This window comes from Rousettus aegyptiacus, unplaced genomic scaffold, assembly GCF_014176215.1.
Source record: "Rousettus aegyptiacus isolate mRouAeg1 unplaced genomic scaffold, mRouAeg1.p scaffold_m13_p_10, whole genome shotgun sequence".
Taxonomy (NCBI): Eukaryota; Metazoa; Chordata; class Mammalia; order Chiroptera; family Pteropodidae; genus Rousettus; species Rousettus aegyptiacus.
This window is the reverse complement of record NW_023416285.1, coordinates 92,055,909-92,075,730: the sequence shown is the minus strand read 5'-3', so window position 1 is coordinate 92,075,730 and position 19,822 is coordinate 92,055,909. Positions and strand designations below refer to the sequence as shown.

Below are 19,822 nucleotides of genomic sequence, written 5' to 3'. Positions count from 1 at the left end.
AGACGAAGGAGATGAACAGCCATGAGACGTTTGGGAGCAGAGTCTTAAGAGGAGAATAAGGAACAATTTTCTTTGATGTCTTTGTTTTTATCTTCAAAAATAAAATGCAAACATTATACTGTGCTCTCCACCCAAGCAAGATGCGCAGATTCCCGCAGCCCGTGGAATGACATTGGGCACCCAAAGTCACACGTCTGCCGGCTCAGGAGGCACTGGCCAGCGGAAGGGTAGCTGGACCATCACAGGAAGCAAAGCGCTGCTGCTTTTAAGTCAGGTTTCTAGACGTCCCCAGCTACGCTTTCTAGGAATACATTTACAGGGTCCACGATGGCGGAGGCAAAACCAACAGGACATATTTTAAATGCCTTGGACACCACATACATTTCAAGTGTTCCAGGAATTAAGGAGAGGAAGAGAGTATTTTAAACTGGGCGGATGATAGCTGGCTTCAGGAAGATGGTTAGATTTGAGATGGTGCATAGAAGATGGCCAGGACTTCTATAAGTGCTTTTGGGAAGATGAAAGAGAAAACCTCGCAGAACAAAGCTCGAGGGCCAAGGAAGACAAAGCGGGTGATGGTGAATAAGCTTAGTTGAAGTTAAGGCACTGAATGGGTGAAGACAAAAATGGAAGGACCTTGATGTTTTTACTTCACCCTAAAAATAAGAGAGAATGATATGACACGGCCAGAATTACCCAACCAGCTCAGTTTATCAACGCATCTCTCCCCCAAACCTTCTTACATCATGGATAACTAACTTTTATTTTGTAATAAATATAACATGGCTGTCCAACTTAATGTTCCTTTGATGTGTAACTCCAGCCACCATTAAGTGACTAGGTCAGAAGCCACCACTTCAAGTAATGTTCAGGACTAACCAGGCCACAGACTTAAAATCTCAGATACACAGGAGAGGTCTTATAAATCCACGAAGAAGACAAATACTGATGTTGGAAAAATGGGCAAAGGACGTGAATATGTAATTCACAAGAGAAATAAGCTGTTTAAATCTCTTAATCTCCTTAATTATCAATATAATGAAAATTAAATAATGTGGAATTCTTTGTCTATTAATTTGGCAAAGACCAAAGATTCATATAAAGCCCATGTCTGGAAAAGGTGTAGGGTTACAGCCACTCTCACATGCTGTTGGAGGGGAACATTTTTCGAGGGAGATTTGGCCATTCCACATAAAAGAATTTCTCCTACAGAAATATCCAAACAAGTACCCACGACACGTGCAGGAGCAGTCACTGCAGCAGCATCTGGGAACCATCCAAACACTTATCAACGGAGCATCAGACACATGAATTATTGTATACTGGCGTGTGAAGTTATGGCGCATCTTTACAAATCCGTAAGGAGTCACGCAGGCCTCTACGGTCGTCCGGAAGCGTGCGTGTGGCACGCTGTGGACGCGACGATGGCTGAGGTCACGATCGCTTCGGTCGCGGCTGGAGAACGAGGGCCTCGCTGCCCGGCTCAAACTGGGCGCTCAGTCTGCGAGCGAAAACATGGCGATTCGGCGAAGCAGAGAGAGTGGCAACATACGCTAGGCCGTGAAGCCATTCTCCTAGTTTGTCTCACACACACACACACACACACACACACACACACACACACACTGTTAACAGTGGTTATCACCGGCGAGTGCGATCGGAACTGGAGCTTCTACTTTTTATCTTGTTCTCAACTTTGCCAATTTTAACTTTAAAAACCATCTTGAAATGAACATGCATTACTTTTTTTGTAAGAAAAAATAATCTAGAGGAACTGCGTACACCCTCTTCCCTTTGGAGTTATAAAGCTGGCTACAAGGCTCCCGCTGCTGGCGGCAGCTTCGGACACAAAATCGTCTACCATCGTGTTACTCGGGAAAGACAGAAGTTGGGCGCGAAGGAGAAGCAGGCGGTTAGAGGCAGCAGCAGAAGCAAGCGGAGGAAGGAGTGCTGGGTGTGGCCTATTTTGCGACCCCCGTGGTCCACGCGCTGAGATGACTTCCTCCTGAAGCTCATTACAAAGGATGTACTTGAACAGGAATGTGGATGTGGGTAGCAGGGAAAGTGTGAACGAGGCCACGTATGGAACGCTTACTATGTACCAGGCCCTCTGGCAAACACTCTGCCTACACTTAATCCTGATAAGCAGGGAGGAGTTCGACTACTGAAGAACACGTCTACTTAGGAGAAAACGTTGAGATTAGAGGTTTACACTGGATCCGTCAGCCTCCGAGGTCTAACCACTTGGCACACTCTACTAAACTGCTCGAGGGACCGGCTGAATGGCTGGAAGGGCTCCACTCACAAAACAATGGAGCTTTGCCGTGTCCAGGAAGCTGTCATGACATGTGCTGGGCGCTGTGTGAACTAGTCAGCACTGTAACCACCTAGTGATGTTAACACACGCGGTGGAAACCATGAAATCACCGGACCGAACTTCCTTACGGATTCCAGCTCAGCTGCACTGTCTCGGACTCAGAAGAATAAGACTCAGATTATTTCCTTTTTCAGTTGGAAACATGGTTCACGGGAATCCTGTTAGTTCCACAAAAGCCAAATATTAAAACTGGGAAAACGTGCTTTCAAGATTCCGCTGAATGCAGAGCCAAAGTCTTCAAAGGTTGATGATGCACATAAAAAAAATTATAACAAATTGCAGATTAAGAGCCACTTTCATATTCCTATAGCCGTATAACCAAAATCTTGCCTTCATTCAACAAGAGATAAATGTTCGTAATCTGCTGTTTAGGAAGAGACAGTCTTTTGTAATATAATTTGGAAAGCTGATCCTCCGCTCTCCTACACAGAAAACTTCTAAAGAATGTTTTGCTCCTCTCCTTCCCGAGAGTTAATTTACATATCACACCACGATCGGTTAAGTGGGAACAAGGTTAAGTACTGGCTGCATTACAGTTCTTCGGTCGTTTAATATTTTTAAATATTTCGCGTTAAATGCGCATGCCGTTGTATGGTTTCGTCTTCAATGTCAATAATATTAATAATGAGAACTGGACCACATTCCCAGCACCTTTCTCTTCGAGGGAACTCTGATGCCTTTGTGTCCAAAGGCACCTGGAGTGTGGCAGGCTTCCCTGAGTGGGACTAACGGGGAATCTGCAGGGGTAAGACCACCATCGGCGGCTTCCGAACTTTTTTGACCCTGGTTCACGGCAAGAAATACATTTTTCATGATGACCTAATCACACACATATGTATCCCATGCACACAACTAAAACAAAAGTCTCACGGATTTATCCTTAGTGCATGAAATACACTCTTGATAATTTCTATTCTCTTCCACGTCACTGTTACTATCATTACCATCGTTACTGTTGTAGTCAGTGTTGTTGACAACCTGCTAAATCGATTTCAGGACCCACTTGCTTGAAGGTCACAAGCACTGGTGTGACAAGAACTGCTTTAAATGTAAAGTTTCTTGGGACACGGCCCTAGGCAGGCTTCTCGTTCTCCATGCTCTCTGGATCCACGTCTCTCCATATGAGGACTCCGGCCCTGACTCCACTTCAGGCTCCAGACCCAGACACCCACTGCCTACTGGACAACCCACTTAGACATTTCAAAAGCAACTCCACTGCACACGCCAGAAACCTGGGACACGCCTCTCTTCCTCTCCCTCTCACGGCCATTGCTCACTGAGTCCTGCCTATTGTAACTTCTAAATCACTCTGAGTCCTTCCACTTCTCTCCACCCCCAACCCCATTCTCGCCTTTAGTATTGTTCCCCTGCGATCTGTATTCCACCTGCAAGCCCCTGCCTGCCCGACCTCTGCGGAATGCCGAGGGCCTGAGCATGGAGCCAGCTCCCTGCCTGCCCTCCCCCACCTCCCCGCGGCTCCCTGCTTCGGCCTCCCTGGCCTCTTTCTCCAGCCTCCGTGCCTCCCACATCTCCCTTTATTCTGAAGTGGCATCTCTCAGGTCTGGTTGCACATTAGGGTCACTTGGACAACTTTAAACATACCGGTGCCCGGGCCTCACCTCAGACAAATTAAACCCAAATCTAACCAGTGGCTGTAGTGGACAGCCAGGGGGCCCTCTGCTTTAGAGATCAGGGAGGTCTTGGAAATGCTCCCACTTCCTGGACTTCACGCATCCTCAGCGCCACCCCCATACCTGTCTCAGGACTCAGTTTAAATGTCACATTTTCAAGGGTCTTACCCCTTAATGCTCCAGGCCTGGCAGGTCCCCCCCCCCCGCCCAGGTTCTGCATTCCCACAGAAGCCTTAGTTTCCCTTATCACAACCAGATAGGCTTTAAATTGTCCTAGCTTGCCTCATGGCTATTCAATAAATATCTACCAAATGAATGTAAGAATAAGTAAATTCTAGTATCAGATATGACAGGAAGCTACAGTTGAGGACAGCCCAAAAAAAAACCAAACAAACCAATAAGTATAAAAATAAAGCAAGACGTCAAAGACCGTCCGTGTCATCTGCGAGAGAACTCCCCTCACTCCTCAGGAGTGTGTGGGGGTGCCACGCAGAGGCCGGCCGCTTGGTGCCCACATGCAATCACGTCTTCTTACGAAGGCGTTTCCACGGGAACACAGCTCATCGTCGCCGTCCTCCTAGGTCATCCAGGGCTGCGGACGGGGACTCGCTTCTCCCATCTGACAAGCGAGAAGATGAAGTTGCTTGCCCCAGAGGACCAAAGTCAACCCGAGGAAGACAGATCGGATGGGGGCGCACTTCCGCTGTCGCCCCGGACACGGGCTCCCTCGGCCAGAGCACACGGTGAAACGGCAGCTCACCGGGAACGCCGAAGCTAACATTCCTGTAGCGACTCCTCCGGAACCGTATTTCATGCAATGCTTATTAAGGTGTCCATTAAAGTCTCACTAGTAATTGAAAAAATTATATATGTGCAAGGAGACTGAGTTAATGTTAACAGAAGAACCTTAACTTTTGCATCTCCTGCCTTTTTACTTTCATGTTGTACCTTGACCTTGCATTTTTGAGGGGTTCTTTACATTTTCTATGTCGGTATAAAGTCATATTTGAGATATAATTCCATTAGCCATACAAGCAACTGCATAGGCTATTATGTTGCATCAACTTTTTCTGCAGAAATAAATTGTTAAGAATATTATTCCTGGAACAGAATAAATTCTTGGAATTACTGAGTAACTTATGTACCAGACCACTGTTCCAAGAACACATCACTTATTTCATCATGACAAACTGAAGTTATTAATCTCCCGGCTTCCATTTCAACAGTGAGAAATGCTGGGAGACGCACAGATACCTGCACTGCCTTTCAGCTCGACTTTATATCATCGATGAACATCTCTGTTTTGGACGCCCAGTCCAAACAAATGCTCAACGCTGCATTCGATTTTATGAAACTATAAAAGTTCCTTGCTGTTAATTACAGAGACAAATGCCTCATCACACATTTGGTTACCAGAGAGCATAATTAGTTTTCTCCATTAACCTTTCAGATATAAAATCTGATTTCCAAGTAAAAAAAATAAAAAATAAAAAAAAAACATTGTAAAACCCTTGGAATTCAAATAGCACAGTATATTTGTACATGTTTGAATAAGAAGTAATACTAACAAAGCAATTTTATGGATTATTATTTATAAGGATACTGTTTGTCTGGAATACTGAAAGGAAATCTGTCTAAACTTCTTAATGATTTTATAATATATGACTACGTATGCATGCAATAAGCCGTCCTTTGTATCTAGAAAGGAGGTACAGCAACCTAACCAAGAACAGAACGTGCCCTTGGATCTCTGTCTCCTGGGTACGGTGCTGTGGCTGACTGGTCCACCACAGCCTCTCATCTGTTTCTCTTTCGTGCCGGCATCTGAGACAGCTCACGAGGGAAGGGTCTCAGGTCTACAGCAATGCAATAATTTTTTTTTTTTCCCTGCTCTTAGCTATGACCCCATGATCTTGGCCTGCGAAGGAGCACACTCTAGCTCACATATGTAGGGGTGTTTCTGATTGTCACAGTGACTAAATGGGGTGCTCCCCAAATTTATGTATATTTATGCTGCCAATGTTCAGAGGCTGGGATCGAGACCTCCCGCAAGGCACAAGACAGTCCCGCACAAGAAAACTGTCTCAACTCGACAGGCTGTGGCGCTCAGATCAGCTAACGTTTACCGTGTTTTAAATGATACTCATTCATTTATTCCAGACTACTTCTTGAGAGCCTACTCTGTGTTAAGTTCCGTGTGCCAGGAACAGAATAAACAAACAGTCCTGTGCTGTAGGAATTCAAGCCGAGAACTGAGGGACGTTGAAGGATCGTGCAGACAAGGGTGACAGAGGTCACTCTAGGCAGACACCAGCAGAGCAGGCACCAGGCCCACAGTCCTGCACGATTCGATTCCATAGGCGCCTTCACGTCGTGCAGGAGTCTGCGAGGCCCCGCGGGGCGAGGCCGGCGTCCGCACAAGGGCGCGGTGGTGCCTCCAGTTTCAGGGTTAAACTTTAGAAGGGGCCTGCCATTAACCCACCGAAAAAGGAAAATGTGTAATGAAAAACGACATTCCCTTGTCAGTGCCGACTGACTTTATTCCTGATTAGTGAGGTCCAGTTGGCTTGCGAGAAGGATGTGTACGTTTTCACCTCGAAAGCCAGGGTGGGAACTTAAGAGGTAAAAGCTGAGTAATGAAGTTTCAAAATGGCCAACTTCGCCACTTTATTTTGAATTTAAAAATCAGACTCCTCACTCATTCGCTGAGCATCTGTCAATGTGTGTTACGTGGCCAGCACAGTGCTGGGCAGTGGGGGCAGAAGTGACCCTCAGGGAGTTCACGACTCAGTGGGACAGAGAGAGAGAGAGACGTAAACTTCGATAGAGACATGCACAGGATGCTGTGAAGGGCAGGTGAGAGGGGAATCTGGAGGACTACCCGGAGGAAGCTACATCAACGTGGGAGTCTTTCGAGATAAGAAGAGCCAAGCAGAGAAGAGGGCAGACGAGGCACATGTGCCAGTCCCAGCTGAGGAGGTGGCCCGTGTGGCTACCAAGGTGAGCAAGAGCCTGGCTGAAAAAGAGCAGAAGGAGGGCCCGCTGCAGGAAAGAAGAGTGGTCAGGTGTGGCCGAAGCCTGGGAGGCGAGAAGCGGGGTGTCAGGAATAAGCTCCAAGTAGACAGGTGGCAGTTCACGAGGGTCTTATCGGTCATGCTTACGACCAATAAGCCACAGTCAAAGAAGAACTCCGGCAGGGGAGCTACCCTTAGGGCTGCACGCAATGCTCCAAGGAGCTCAAAGGCACCCCCTGGATAAATCTAAATCGTTGAGGTTCCGCACTGTTCCTTCTGCCAGCCCCTGCCCCGCCCCCGCCCCTCCAAAGCTGTTACATTCCTCCCCAGGTACTGTTCTCTCCACTAATCCACTAACTTAAAAGAATAACAGATTTGCTGTGTAAATGTCCTAGATCTATTTTTAACTTTGAGATGCAAAACACACTGTTCCAAAATCTTTATTCTATCTTATAGATGGCCATACTCTTTTCTCCCAAAAGTAAAAATCCATATTCCCATGGGAACCAGAGAGACTAAATTATTAATACATCTCCTTAGATTCTGTCCTTCTTGGATTAAAAAAAAAAAAGTGAATTGGTCATGATCGTGTAGGAAAAGCAAGCTATCACAGCACCTCGCACATTTCACTGGCTGGGCGGCTGCTGAACCTCACCAAGCCTGTATGAGAAACAGAAAGACACAGCTTCCCCCGAGACTCGGGCCTTGGCCAGCGGGCCTGCCTCGTGCAGCCGCATGCGGGGGCCGTCCCCTCACAAACATGACTTTCGCCAAGGTCTGCTGTTGTTTAGTGCATGCCTTTGTTTTCTGAAACTTGCCTCCCGTGGACGTGAGATCTAACAATGTCAAAATCAATTTAGAAATAGGTCACTGCTATCCTCAGCACCTCTGAAAAGTTGTAGCGACATTACAGCAGAATTCGAAACCGGCGGAGCATACACTGCTTTTAAATTTGGTTTTCAACGTGTAGCTGGCTTTCGAAAAGATTTCAAGTTGACTCTCACAAATCAACATCAGAAATCCCAAATTTCTGTGCTAGTCTGGTATATTTAAAAAGCTTCTTTCCGTTAAATGGGGCCTATTTTTGTGTGGTTCACCAAATGTCTCTAACATCTTAACACACCAGTATATTTTAAAACAAACCTGCAGAGTCTCATACAACAGTGTCCGACATATCCACGCATTTAGATAACAAAGATCTGAACTTTCTTTTAAGATGCCTTTTGATTCTGAAGGAGAAGGGGAAAATGGGATAATAACAAATATATAGCATTTTCAACTTTGAGAAGCGTTCTACTATATAGGATTTCCTGTGCGCTGTAGGGGAACGCGACGAGGGTTCGGGCCGGCATTGCTAGTCTATTATAGAAGATAAAGCCCTCAAGAGTTCTGTCCAAGGTGTTACAAGCTGTTCGCTTAAGATCCCAAGCTAGGTTTTCTGACTGTAAACCTGACTTCTTTCTACTGCGCTGTACAAGACTGAAAAGGCGTCGCTGAGTTTTAAAAACCGATGGGAGAGACCGGGGTGTACTAGACAAAGCGTGGACATGGGGTGAGACACGGGAGGAGACAGGGCCGGGGAGACCAGGCAGGCGGGAGGAACGGAGGTGACGGCGGGCACGGTGCTTCGGGGGGGTGGGGGGGATGACGAGAGCCCAGCTGGACACGAGCAGTGTTTTCAGTGAGGGGGAAGAGAGGGGCAAGGCTAGAAAGGTCAGCCGGAAACGGGCAGCGGACAGCAAAGGCGGGGTACAGCGGGGCCCGCCTTCCTCAGAGGCTGCTCGGCCGACAGGAGAGGATGTGGGAAGCCACGTCCAAATCTAGGCTCTTATCTACGAGCTCTATGACCCTGGGCAAACTGACATTTCCAAAGGCCCATTTTTCATCCCCAAACGGGCATGACTGTACCTTCTCGGAACTGGCGCGCGGGGCGAATATGAGACAGCGTGGGAAGGGCCCGGCGTGCGGTGCAGTTAAACGAGCCTCAGCCGCTTTCTTCCCAAAGGGGCCCTGGGCTCTCTCCCACATCGGGGCCTTCGCCCACCCTTCTCCTTCCGCCTATGGTGCTCCCTTCACGTGGTGCTGGGGAGAGGACGAGGGGTCACGGCCTAAGGTCAGCCCGGGTGGGCAGAGTGGGACACGCAGCTCCGACACAGGGACAAGCGTGCAGAGCTGGGCGAGGCGGCCGATTCCTGCGTGCCCCTGGGCAAATCACTCCCGTCTATGAGCTCAGCTTCCCGTCTGTGTAACAGACACGACGCTGGCCTCAAGATGCAGTTGCGATATTAACTAAATAATAAATGGGAGTATGCGACAGGCCTATCTGCAGACGCCTCCCAAACGCTGGGCAGGGAGCTACACCTGCGGGCGGCTAAGTCTGCAGCCATAGCTACAGAGGCGCGCTCGTCTGCGCACTTAACATTCAAAGACGCCACCAGCGCCGAGGCTTCCTCGAGAGGCTCTCTCATCTCTGACTCTGCTAGGAAACCTTGGAAACCATCTACGCCAGAGGTTTTTTTAAGTTGTGATGAGGGCACCCTAACAGTTCTGCAGAGGCACGCAGGGGTGGGGGTCGGAGGAGTGTGGGGCACGGTACAAGGCGCCCTGGGTCTCCTAGCCCTGCTTCAGGCAGCCCCCTCCCCTGTCCCCTGCTGGACATACTGGACTTCCACGTGGCGGTTCACTGAACAAAGCATTTCATGGGGTCGAGGGCATGGTTTTGAAGAAGGACAGACCCTGGTTTTATCCTGGTTCCATCCCTGAGTGACTGTGAACTCCTCAAATTCCTCACCCATTGAGCGGGGTAATAATACCTTTCCTGGGACAAGTAACGGGGTAACGCATGCGAAGTCAGAAGCATTGTGCCTGACACACAGCCAGCTCTCCATAAGTGACACCTGCTATTATTGGCCACATTCCTAAGCCCGAGAGCCACTCGTATAGTGTTCTGCCCCCTTCGCTCCATCACCAAAAAAGGGGAGAACTGGCAGGAAACAGGTCAGGGACCCGAGCACGTGGCGGGGCGGCGGTGCCGAGGGCGGAGCCTCAGAGCGGTGTGCTGGGCGGCGGGGTCTGTCTTTGGCTCTCTCAGCCTGTGGCTGTCTGGGAGGTCGGCCTGTCACTGTATGGGGGGTCGGCCTGTCACCGTATGGGGGGTCGCTTCTCGCTCTCGGAACTCCCTCCACAGCCGCAGCGAAACACCAGAGCCTCTCTCCTCCTGGAAGGAGGCTCAGCCCCTGAGCCCTTGGGGGTGGGGGGAGGGCAGGCCACTGGACACCAGGGGAAGAGCCCGCCCGCTTCACACGTGGACCCACCCGCTGCTCAGCGAGGAAGATTACACTCCGGTTAGGGCCTGACTCCCGGGATCACTTGGAGAAGTGGGAAGGAAGTTATCGAGTGTGTCATCTTTGAGGAGACTCTGGGGACCCTGGCGGGGGCAGCTGTCATCAGGAAGGCCACGGAAAAGAGAATCGGGAATCCGGGGACCCTGACCCTGCTCACTTGGCATGGCTACGGCGCCCTGTGCTTCGTCTTCTCAAACTTTCACAGCTGAACTGGATGTGAAAAAGAACAGGGCCTGGCACACAGTTGGAGCTCGATAAATATTTGTTGAATGAATAAGTGAACACTTAAAAAATAGACATGTTTCAAATTCATATGCTATAACTGTAAATCGAAACCAGCATTCAATGTGTAGAAAGAGATTTTATTGAGCGTGAGTGTTATTATTCTGAATAATAAATCGTCTCATTAAAATACTTTCGCAAAGTGCCCTGCCACGGGCCGAGGTCTCTCCAGCGATCCTTGAACTTGCCTGTCTCGACCTGGTAGAGGGAAAAGATCTTTGGACAGGGCTTGGGTTTGCTCCAGCCTCTGCTGTTTATGGGCAAAGCCCCTGAACTCGGAGCCCGTTTCCTCCTCGGGGTAGCGGGGTCCATGACACCCCCCCCAACTACCTCACGGGAACACTGCAGAAATCACAAGACGACAGACGTGGACGTGCGCTCTGAACCGCGAGGTGCGACCCTCACTCCGTGTCCCGCTGCGGCGAGCCCCCCACCCGATCCTGCCGCCCGCAATCGCCCCCCGCTCCCTCTGCGCAATCCCGTGCTCCCCGAATCCCAGGCCGAGCCTTGCAGCAGCTCTCCACCAGACCCCAAACTGGATCCGCGTTTGCTCATTGCCCCATAGGTTCACATTTGTCATTTAATCCTCGGTCACACAGAGAGGTGGTACAGTGGGGTGTTCACGGCTTGGGCACATCTGCACGGGGTCCCAGCTGTGGCACTTGCTATCTGAGAGACCGCTGGCGGGCCACCTAGCACCTCTAAGTCTCATCTACAAAACAGGGATGATAAGGACTCTTAGATTTGCTCTGAGAGGTAAACGAGATCATTCACGTTTTCAGCTCAGTGCTGTGCACACAGTAAGCACTCAGCAACTGTGGCTGTTACGATGGCTGAAGCTTGCTCCTTCACTGTGTCCCGAATCCGTCCTATCTCCCCGGCTGGATTGCCACCCTGGAGAGCAGGGTTCCCTGTCCTATCCATTTCTTTGGCTACTCCCAACTCCACTCTCATTCCAGAAAGGCACTGAGCTCATAGTATTTTCCCCAAAAACACCTGCTGAATTGATTGAAAGGAGTTAAGCTCTTCTGTAAAACCGTGCTCAAATCTTTCCCACAGCCCATCACAGCCAGGTTGGCAGAGTCAATGCCCACTGGGGAGGGAAACCTCTGCTGACCCTGCTATCACACTGAAAATGTGCGAGTGGCCCCCACGCACCCAGCCAGGCCACTCCCACTGTGGAGCCGTCCTGCTGTGCTGGGCGCCCTACACAGCCTACAAATATCCCAGAGAGACAGAGTTCATGCGGGAACCTCTGCCAAACTCTGGAGCACACTCCCTCCCTGGGACAGGCACTTGACTCTCACAGACAGCGTCAGGGGTAACGAAACTGTCTGACCACAGAAAATCCTATGCAACCTCCGAAGGGCTGTGTTTTAGGACCGCATTGTACGTGAAACAGTTCTTCTGGAGTTTTGCTAACAAACTCTCTTGCAGTTCTACTATGGATAGATGCTGGCGACTTACGAAACAAACATGATTGAAATCTCTGTTTTGAGAAGAGTAACTATAAGGTAAAAAATAAAAAAGGTCCGTTTCATAACATCATCAAAAAAAAAAATTCTTAAGTTCGTATACTATCCATAACTATTCCCAATTGCTCCAGAAATTATGTTTGCGTAATCATTTGCTCCTCTGCTTTTTTTTTTTTCTCCCTAAACATTCTTTGGGAACCATATCACGCCTTCCCCAGAATGTGCAAAAGACTCAGAAGTAAACCAGGCGCACTTTCAGGCTCACGTTCGGTCTTTTGTCTCTCTGGATGTCTAAGGTTCTCCTGCCAGGTGACTTGGAAAGCTTATCCCGGGCTTTTATCACTGTTCTCTTATCTTCCTGAACTCGAGCTGGGAAAAATGAAAGCAGCAAAGTCTGCTCTCCCTTCAAGAGTTGCATTTGACAGAGCACTACCATCTTCCTGTTTTTCGTCCTCCACTCTCTCATACCCAGAATTAACCTGCTGTAAAGCGCCCTTTTTGTTTTCCAAGTACATAGCAGGAAGGGGGGGGGGGGAGCCTGCTTCGTTGGAGAATACTCAACCAAGACACAAGGTTCCATTTTTATGATAAATGTAAATTTTCTACTACTAGGCAAATTCTCCATTTCAAATGGCTGAAACGAGTGGTACCTAGACACAGAATTCCAAACGATTAAGTTTAGGGAAACGAAAATACAGAATTCCAACTAAGTTTCAGAAACAAAGAGCACGACGCCAGAACACTCTCCTTCTGGTTCACAGCGTTTCATGTGACTATCAGCCTTTTGGGTTTTAGTTCTCCTACCAGTCAACAGGTGCCGAGAGCAGGCTGGCCTCAGTAATATTCTCTCCCTTGACGGAACAATCTACGTTCTTTTCAATGATCGCTTATGTAGGAAATGCTGATATTTCCCTCCCGTTTTACCTCTATTAAGTGTCTGTCTGACTTTTAAGTCCTTTGCAAGCCACTCTTTCTCTTCTTCAAACAACAACAACAACAAAAAAAAGAGATCCCGGCGACAGAGGACCGTGAGCCCTGGCTTTCACGCTGTTTTCATTTGTGGCACTGCTTACCCTGGGTCTGAGCAGCAGACCCGCTTCCTTAAGCCCTGTCAACTCTCCCCGGGGATATGGCAATCCTGGCCCTTGCTCTTATTCACTCTTGCCCAGACTTTCTCCCCTTCTCCTTGTTGTGTGGCATCCAGCCCTCCCCCTGCAGCCAGTGGTGGAGAGGCGCCCAGCATGGGCAACGTCAGAGCCAAATGCCACCGTTTACGCTCCCCTCTGATTTACGGGCCCTTCACTCCTAGAGGCGAAATCCTAAGTCACGTGAGTTTTGGCTCATGGTCTGCAGAGGATGAACTACATATGCAAGTTCCTTCACGTACTACAGTATTTGTACCCAAAACTACACGTGGAAAGAGTGGCAACATTTTGGGCTACCAATTCATCCATCATGCAGCTACACTTGTCAGAAGGTCTCAGAGATGCTGCTTTGGCTCTGCTTGTCCCAGAGCTGAGCTGGGAACGAGGACGGTGGGAGCCAAGCGGGGCTAGTCTCCGACCCCAAATGTTGGCATGAAATAAACGCAAAGCCTGGGAAATGAGGAGCTGCGCAAGGATAACCAGGACTATCAAGAGGAGGTTACGCAGACAATCGCACTTTTGTTGTCCTTACGCTTTCTGACTGTAGATTTAATTTAATTTTGTCATGGCAGGATTAGCAACCAGGCCGCAAAGGTGAAGGGACATTATACTAAGGCAGCGTTATTAATCCTCTATCCCACCCAAGGCAGAAGGGAAACCAAACAAATAGCAGCTTCCTGGAAATTGAATTTCTGTTATCCAGATGTCAAAGATGTAATACCCCAATTACACAAACTATTGCCAGTGAAGCATGCCAGCAAATATGCAATGTAAATGGGGGGAACTCAGAGCGACAAAAATGCACCGTCAGCATCTGGCTCCGGGAGCGAGTGATAATTAGCACTGTGTGTAGACACTAATAAACATTTATGTCTGAAATTACAACTTTTAGCAATGTTAATAAGGGATATATTGGCAATCTGTAAAATAAAAGGTCTTGCAAAGAATGTCATACATTAAGCAATGGCAGACATTTCCCATGCTGGCACAATCCCCTCTTATTTTTTCCCCTAATTGCAAATGGCCACTTTTTTTTTTTTTTTTTTTTTTTTGCTGAGAAATTAATTGACATAGGAACCTACCTAAAAAAATGGGTTGTGTCTCTTTGGCTTCCCCATTAACATCGTTGCTGAATTCTGAGACCTTATATACCTCATGGTGATAATCTGGGATGAGAAAACAATCAAAAATTAGAATCCTAATGGTGTGCAAGATACGAATGAACAATAAAGACTAGAACCTTCTTATATATAGTATGGCTAACCTATACTTCCATTGAGAAATATAATTTTCCAGAACTCAGTCAAGCACGGCATTTGTAGTCACTAAAAAGATCCCTAAAACTTCGCTTACTCTGAAGAAGTATACAAACTTTAAATATTACTTTGACTTTAGAAAAGGGATTTGTTTGATCACACGGTTTTCACAGTAAATTTCACCCACAGATGCCAATTACTAGGCTTCTTTTCTTTCAAATGACAAAAACGTTTATAAAGAAAAGAGAAATCTTGCCCAATCATATGCCAGGGAGGGTTTCAGATTTATTTTCACAACCCATTGTCATGAGCACACGAATAATGGTATATTTTAGAGTTACCTGGCACTCAGTTTACCCAGAAAAATCTCTGCCTCTGAGCAGCTTTCAGGAAATCACGCTGGGAAAATACCGATTTGTGATTTCGAATATAGTATAATTTGGATAGGAAAGCAAGATTCTCATCTTTTACGCAAGTGAGTCTTCTGCATTCAACTACTGCACTTTAATATGCAATGGTTTATTTTCTAAAAAAGCACCTGCAGAGCAGAGAGAAGAATCAGACCCATAATTTAGGGGAAAAAAGAAAAAAACTTGCTATGTCAGTCAAACTTTCAAAACACAATATTCTACAAGCTTCTCTATAGAGGCTACTGTGTTTTGGCAACCTATTTTTAAAAAGAAAATCACCTAGGTAAGAAAATACAGGTTTCTTCTTAACGGCTATTCCCTTATTTTGGCCTTGGACCTCACAGGACAAGATCTAAGAAGTACTCTCACTTTTAAGATAAAGTAGTAAGTTTCCTGAGGTCATAAATAAGAAAGCAGCCTGCATTCCTGAATGAACCGGATAGACCAACAGGTCAGTAACACATGGAGAGATTTTAAAAGTCCAAATGACTGAGTAATCGACACTGCTAAGGAACAAAACGTACGTAGAAAAAGGAAAGAGCCAAATATTTTACATAGGTAAAACTATTTCAGGTCTCTTTCATTAAACAGTGTCAAACTAAATCAGGGAAAACAGATATGAGTAGATCTTCAAAATGTCGATAATAAAACCATTTTCAGACGAACTAAGAGCAGGTTTTATTGAATTCACATCATAGTTAGCTTAGCTTGAAAAGCTCTATTACTTGCAATTGCCCTCTAATTTTCATGAGCTTACATGAGACTTCTCCGGGTTGTTAAAACAATCCCCATGCTCCCTACTCTGATGCCAACGCTGGGTAAAAGTGAGGGAGGAAAGTGGACAGGTTCTGTGCTTAGGTTTTGACCTCGAGTCCATTCAAAGAAGATATTTAAACAGGGTAGTTCTAAACTCAATATTAGGACTTAAGACAGTACCATGAAAAAAAGTCGCCTGCCCCCTGTTTAAGATGACAAAATGCATTTTGATAGACATATTTTTACATCTGTTCTTAAGTTCTGATCGTTTTTTTAAAGAGTCAAATCAGTAAAATGAAGACTCTAACAAGTAACCGAGCACAGACTGTTCAGCTGAGGACACTGTCCAACTTTCCTCTCCCCTGGTGACATCAACCCAAACCCAGAGACTGGTGGTGTACACCTGTTAAGTCGTCAGGAACTGGCTGAATTTTTTTTTTTTTTTAATGATACTTATCTGGTAAGCGATCTATTCTAAAACACCTCTCCAACCCAAATAACGTATCTAGAAAAGATGCTGGACGTCGACAATTCTTACGTGGTCTCGGACGCCTCGTGAGCTCCTTTCTCATTCTCCAAAGAACCAACACCACCTTTTCCCCTTCTCTTTGGAGGGGGAAAAAAAAAAAAAAAAAGCCCGAGCCCACAACCATTGGTCGGGATGGGCGTCCGCACGGCCTGATGGAAAGGCGGTTCTGCCCCCCAGCCCCCACCCTGGCCACGGGAGCGGAATACCAAAGAGGGCTCCCTCTGCTCCCCAAGTGTCATTGTTTGCTAATTTCCTTAGTGCCCTCCGACTTGTTTACGCGGAATCACCACCTCCCGCCTCCCCCCGGCACAACTTTGCCGGCCTCCCGGCGGGAGCGGCCGCGGCCCGCCTCGGGGCGGGGACGCGGGGGTCCCGGAGCCCGCGAGCGGGACGCGCGGTCCGGGCGCGGGGCGCGGGGCGCGGGGCGCGGGCCGCGCGCGGGGCTGTTTACGCGGCGCCACGTCCCTGCCCGCCGCCCGGCCGCCCGGCGCGGCGCCGCTTACCTCGGCTCACCAGTTTGAAGCTCTGGGATTTCCTGCTCCTCTTCCTCTCCGAGAACTCCATGGTGCGGGCCGGCGGCGGGCGGCAGGGCTGCGGCCGCGCGCGGGCGGCGGCGGCCGAGGGGCGGCGGCGGCGGCGCCGGCGCTTGTCACCCGGCAGCGGGAGCGCGGGGACCAAGGTCCGTCCCCGGAATCCGCAGGGGGGAGGCCGCGGGCAGGGAAGAGCCACCTCGAAGCCGCTCGGGGGCTGCGGCGCGCGGGGCTCGGCAGGAGGCGCTTTCCCGGGAGAAGTTGCCCCCTCCCGGCCGCCGCCTCCGGGTCCCCCGCGCACGCCCCCCGACCCCCGCGGCTCCCCGGCGCCTGGGAAAACGCGGCCGGAGCCGAACTTTCCGTTGGCGAGCGAGTTGGGGGCGGGGAGGGCGGGCCGGGGCCGCGGGCGCCCCGGGATGTCGCCGCGGGCCGGCCTGGGCGCAGCTCCGGACGCGGCGGCGGCGGCGAGCGCGGCCCCGGGGACGCGGCGGGCGGGCGGCGGGCGGGCCGAGGGCGGCGGCGGCGGCGGCGGGGTGCGAGCCGGGTCGGGGCGCTGACCGCCCCCGCGGGAGGAGGGGCGCCGGGAGGAGGCGGCGCTGCCGGGACCCCGGGGCCACCTGCTGGCGGAGCGCGGCCGCCGCCATCCCCGGGGGCCCGGGCCGCCGCCACCCACCGACCGGCCTGGCCGCGCGCGCTCCGAGGAGGAGCCGGAGGCCGCAGAGCCCTCGGCCCGGCCCGGCCGGCCTTCCCCCGGGGGTCCTCAGGCCGGCGCCGCGGGGGTCGGGGAGTCGGGGCGCCGCGGCTCGCCCGCCTCCGGCCGCCGCTCCCTGGGGCGGACCTTGTTATAAATAGTCCTGGGTGTCGCGGACCCTCCTGGCTAGCCCCTCCTCGCCTTGAGGTCCAGGATGTCCAAGGGTCAGAGTCACCGATTTTAGGCAAGTTTTAGAAAAAACAAATACCCCAAACTTACTCCTCTATGCTCTTCAAGGAACCGAAGAGGTTTTAGAATTTAGTGTCGAGAAGAGTGTAGAAAGTGATTCTAATTCTTTACCCTGAAACAAGGAGAGTTGTAGGGAGATATGGAGTTATATTCAAGGAAAGAACTTGGAATGTGGGGGGCTCGGAGAAGTTGGACGGGTGAGGGGTGCCACGTTAGTGGGTGCTTGACCGTTCTGCTGACTCTTAGGGACGAAAGAAATGGCCAAGGCAGGTGCAGAGGACTCCGCCACTTGATGTAGTAGTGCCAACATAATTGACGTCAACAGAAAGCTTTTATTACTTTTATATCATATTCTTGTCTGGGTAGTTAAGGGCACCCCATTTTTTTTCTCACATCTTTAGGGTAGAAATGGATAAGAGTTTTATAACACCTGGGCATGGCTGTAAAGGATCTGACATGCTTTAAAGTCCCTCCCGAACTGATCATTTCTAAATCCAAATACAGAGAGTAAAGGGACAAACAACCCATCTAGTACTGTGGCAAATTCAGGTGGCCCCAAAGAGTAGAGAGGAAGAAGGGAAGGGTATGTTGATACATGGAATGGGTTCTAGGGCGGCTCTCAAATGAGAAGACAGCCACTCGGGGTCCACTTTTATTGAACAGAGATGCACAGAGTAGGACAGCTTCGAGGAAGGGGGATATTGGAGGCGATTGGCATAGACATATGCACACTGGGAAACAAAACCAAGAAACGAGTTTACTACGAAGTAGTGGAAGGAAGGCCTGGTGCACATTCTGAGGTCTTAGGTAGTATGCACCAAGTGGGGAGGCTGGTTATACCTGGCCAGGTGAGAGGAGACTCGTTCATTCAGTTCATTAAAGCAAACCCTTAAACAAGAGGTCATTAACCTTTTTGGTCACTGTCTTCTTCAAGATTATTTTCAAAGCTCAGGACCATTTCCCCAGAAAATATGTATAGGACCGACAAAATTTTGCACAGAGTTTTTTGGAGTTCTTCGACCCCTCGGAGCCCTGAAAGGTCGCAGAAGGGGTTAAAGTAATGACAGGGATTAAATCAACTACCCCATTTGATTCACCTCCATTTTCTTTCTCTTTGTTTCTTAAAACCAAGCAGTTAAAAAGACAAAGATGTTTTGAATGCTTCTAGAAAAACAAAGGATATGATTTTGTTCCTCACACTGGGACCCTTTCCTTTTTCTTTTTCTTTTTCTTTTTTTGTAATGTTTTCTTAAAATGTTATTCCAAAAGTCACAAAGCTGAGTATTATACTGACTGAGGAACATTTAGCATCATTCATGCCTCAGAGCATAAAATGAGATTTTATTTCGCTTATACTATGATGGAATGATTGTGCCGTACCAAGAAGCGAATCCCTAGGGGAGATATTAACAACTTTGCATGTTCAGTTCAAGTGGAAATATGAATTCCATTTACTGAAGAAAATATTTTTTATATAGCTAAGAAAATATTTCAAAATAATAATGTTTTAAAGCAATAATTCTTTTCCTTGACCCCTTTTCCTGACTCTTCAAAGATGGTCTGTGAGCCAAGTGGTCTCCCAAAGCTAGAAGTCAGATCTGCCCTATTAACTTACAGAGAAAATCAGCAAATGTTTATTTATTCTCCATATCGTGCAAATCACCATGCCTTTATATAACAAAAATGTATATAGTCATAGTTACTAAAAATTAATTGTGATAATAAAAAGAGATTGCTTTAAGTGGTAGAAATCTGTACTAGTTGATTGAGCTGCCTTAAAACACAATAGACTGGGTGGCTGAAACAATAGAAATTAATTTTCTCGTAGTCCCGAAGGACAGAAATCCCAGAGCAAGCCCTGGCAGTGTCAGGTCCTGGCGGGGGCTCTCTTCCTGGCTTGCAGATGGCCACCTTCTCACGGTGTCCTTACATGGCAGAGAGAAAGGGAGAACTTTCTCTTCTTATAAAGACACTAACCCCATCATCGGTGTCCTATTCTCATAACCTCATCTAAACCTAATTACCTCCCACAGGCCCCACCTCCAAATACCATCACATTGGGGGTAACACATTCAACATGAACTTGGCAGGGCATGATTCAGTCCATACCAGCATTGTTTCTGGTTAATTGAA

The 19,822-nt window shown here is 48.7% G+C and overlaps 1 protein-coding gene across 8 annotated transcripts in view; it reads right to left on the bottom strand.

The window, feature by feature from the left end:
- The window catches only part of BEND7 (BEN domain containing 7), a 75,254-nt gene extending 58,226 nt beyond the window's left edge, over positions 1-17,028 (bottom strand). For 3 of the 8 annotated variants that reach the window (XR_004953147.1, XM_036228173.1, XM_036228174.1), the window contains exons 1-2: positions 16,723-17,027; positions 14,351-14,434 (exon numbers count right to left, since the gene is read on the bottom strand). Coding sequence is in view for 7 of the 8 variants with exons in the window: in XM_036228173.1 (XP_036084066.1) it covers positions 14,351-14,434; positions 16,723-16,783 (145 nt within the window). In the remaining variant the exon portion in view is untranslated. Of the gene's footprint in view, positions 1-14,350; positions 14,435-16,722 lie in introns of all 8 variants that reach the window. The other 5 variants (XM_016134411.2, XM_016134412.2, XM_036228176.1 and 2 more) reach the window with 3 other exon arrangements.
- Positions 17,029-19,822: the final 2,794 nt, after the last annotated feature.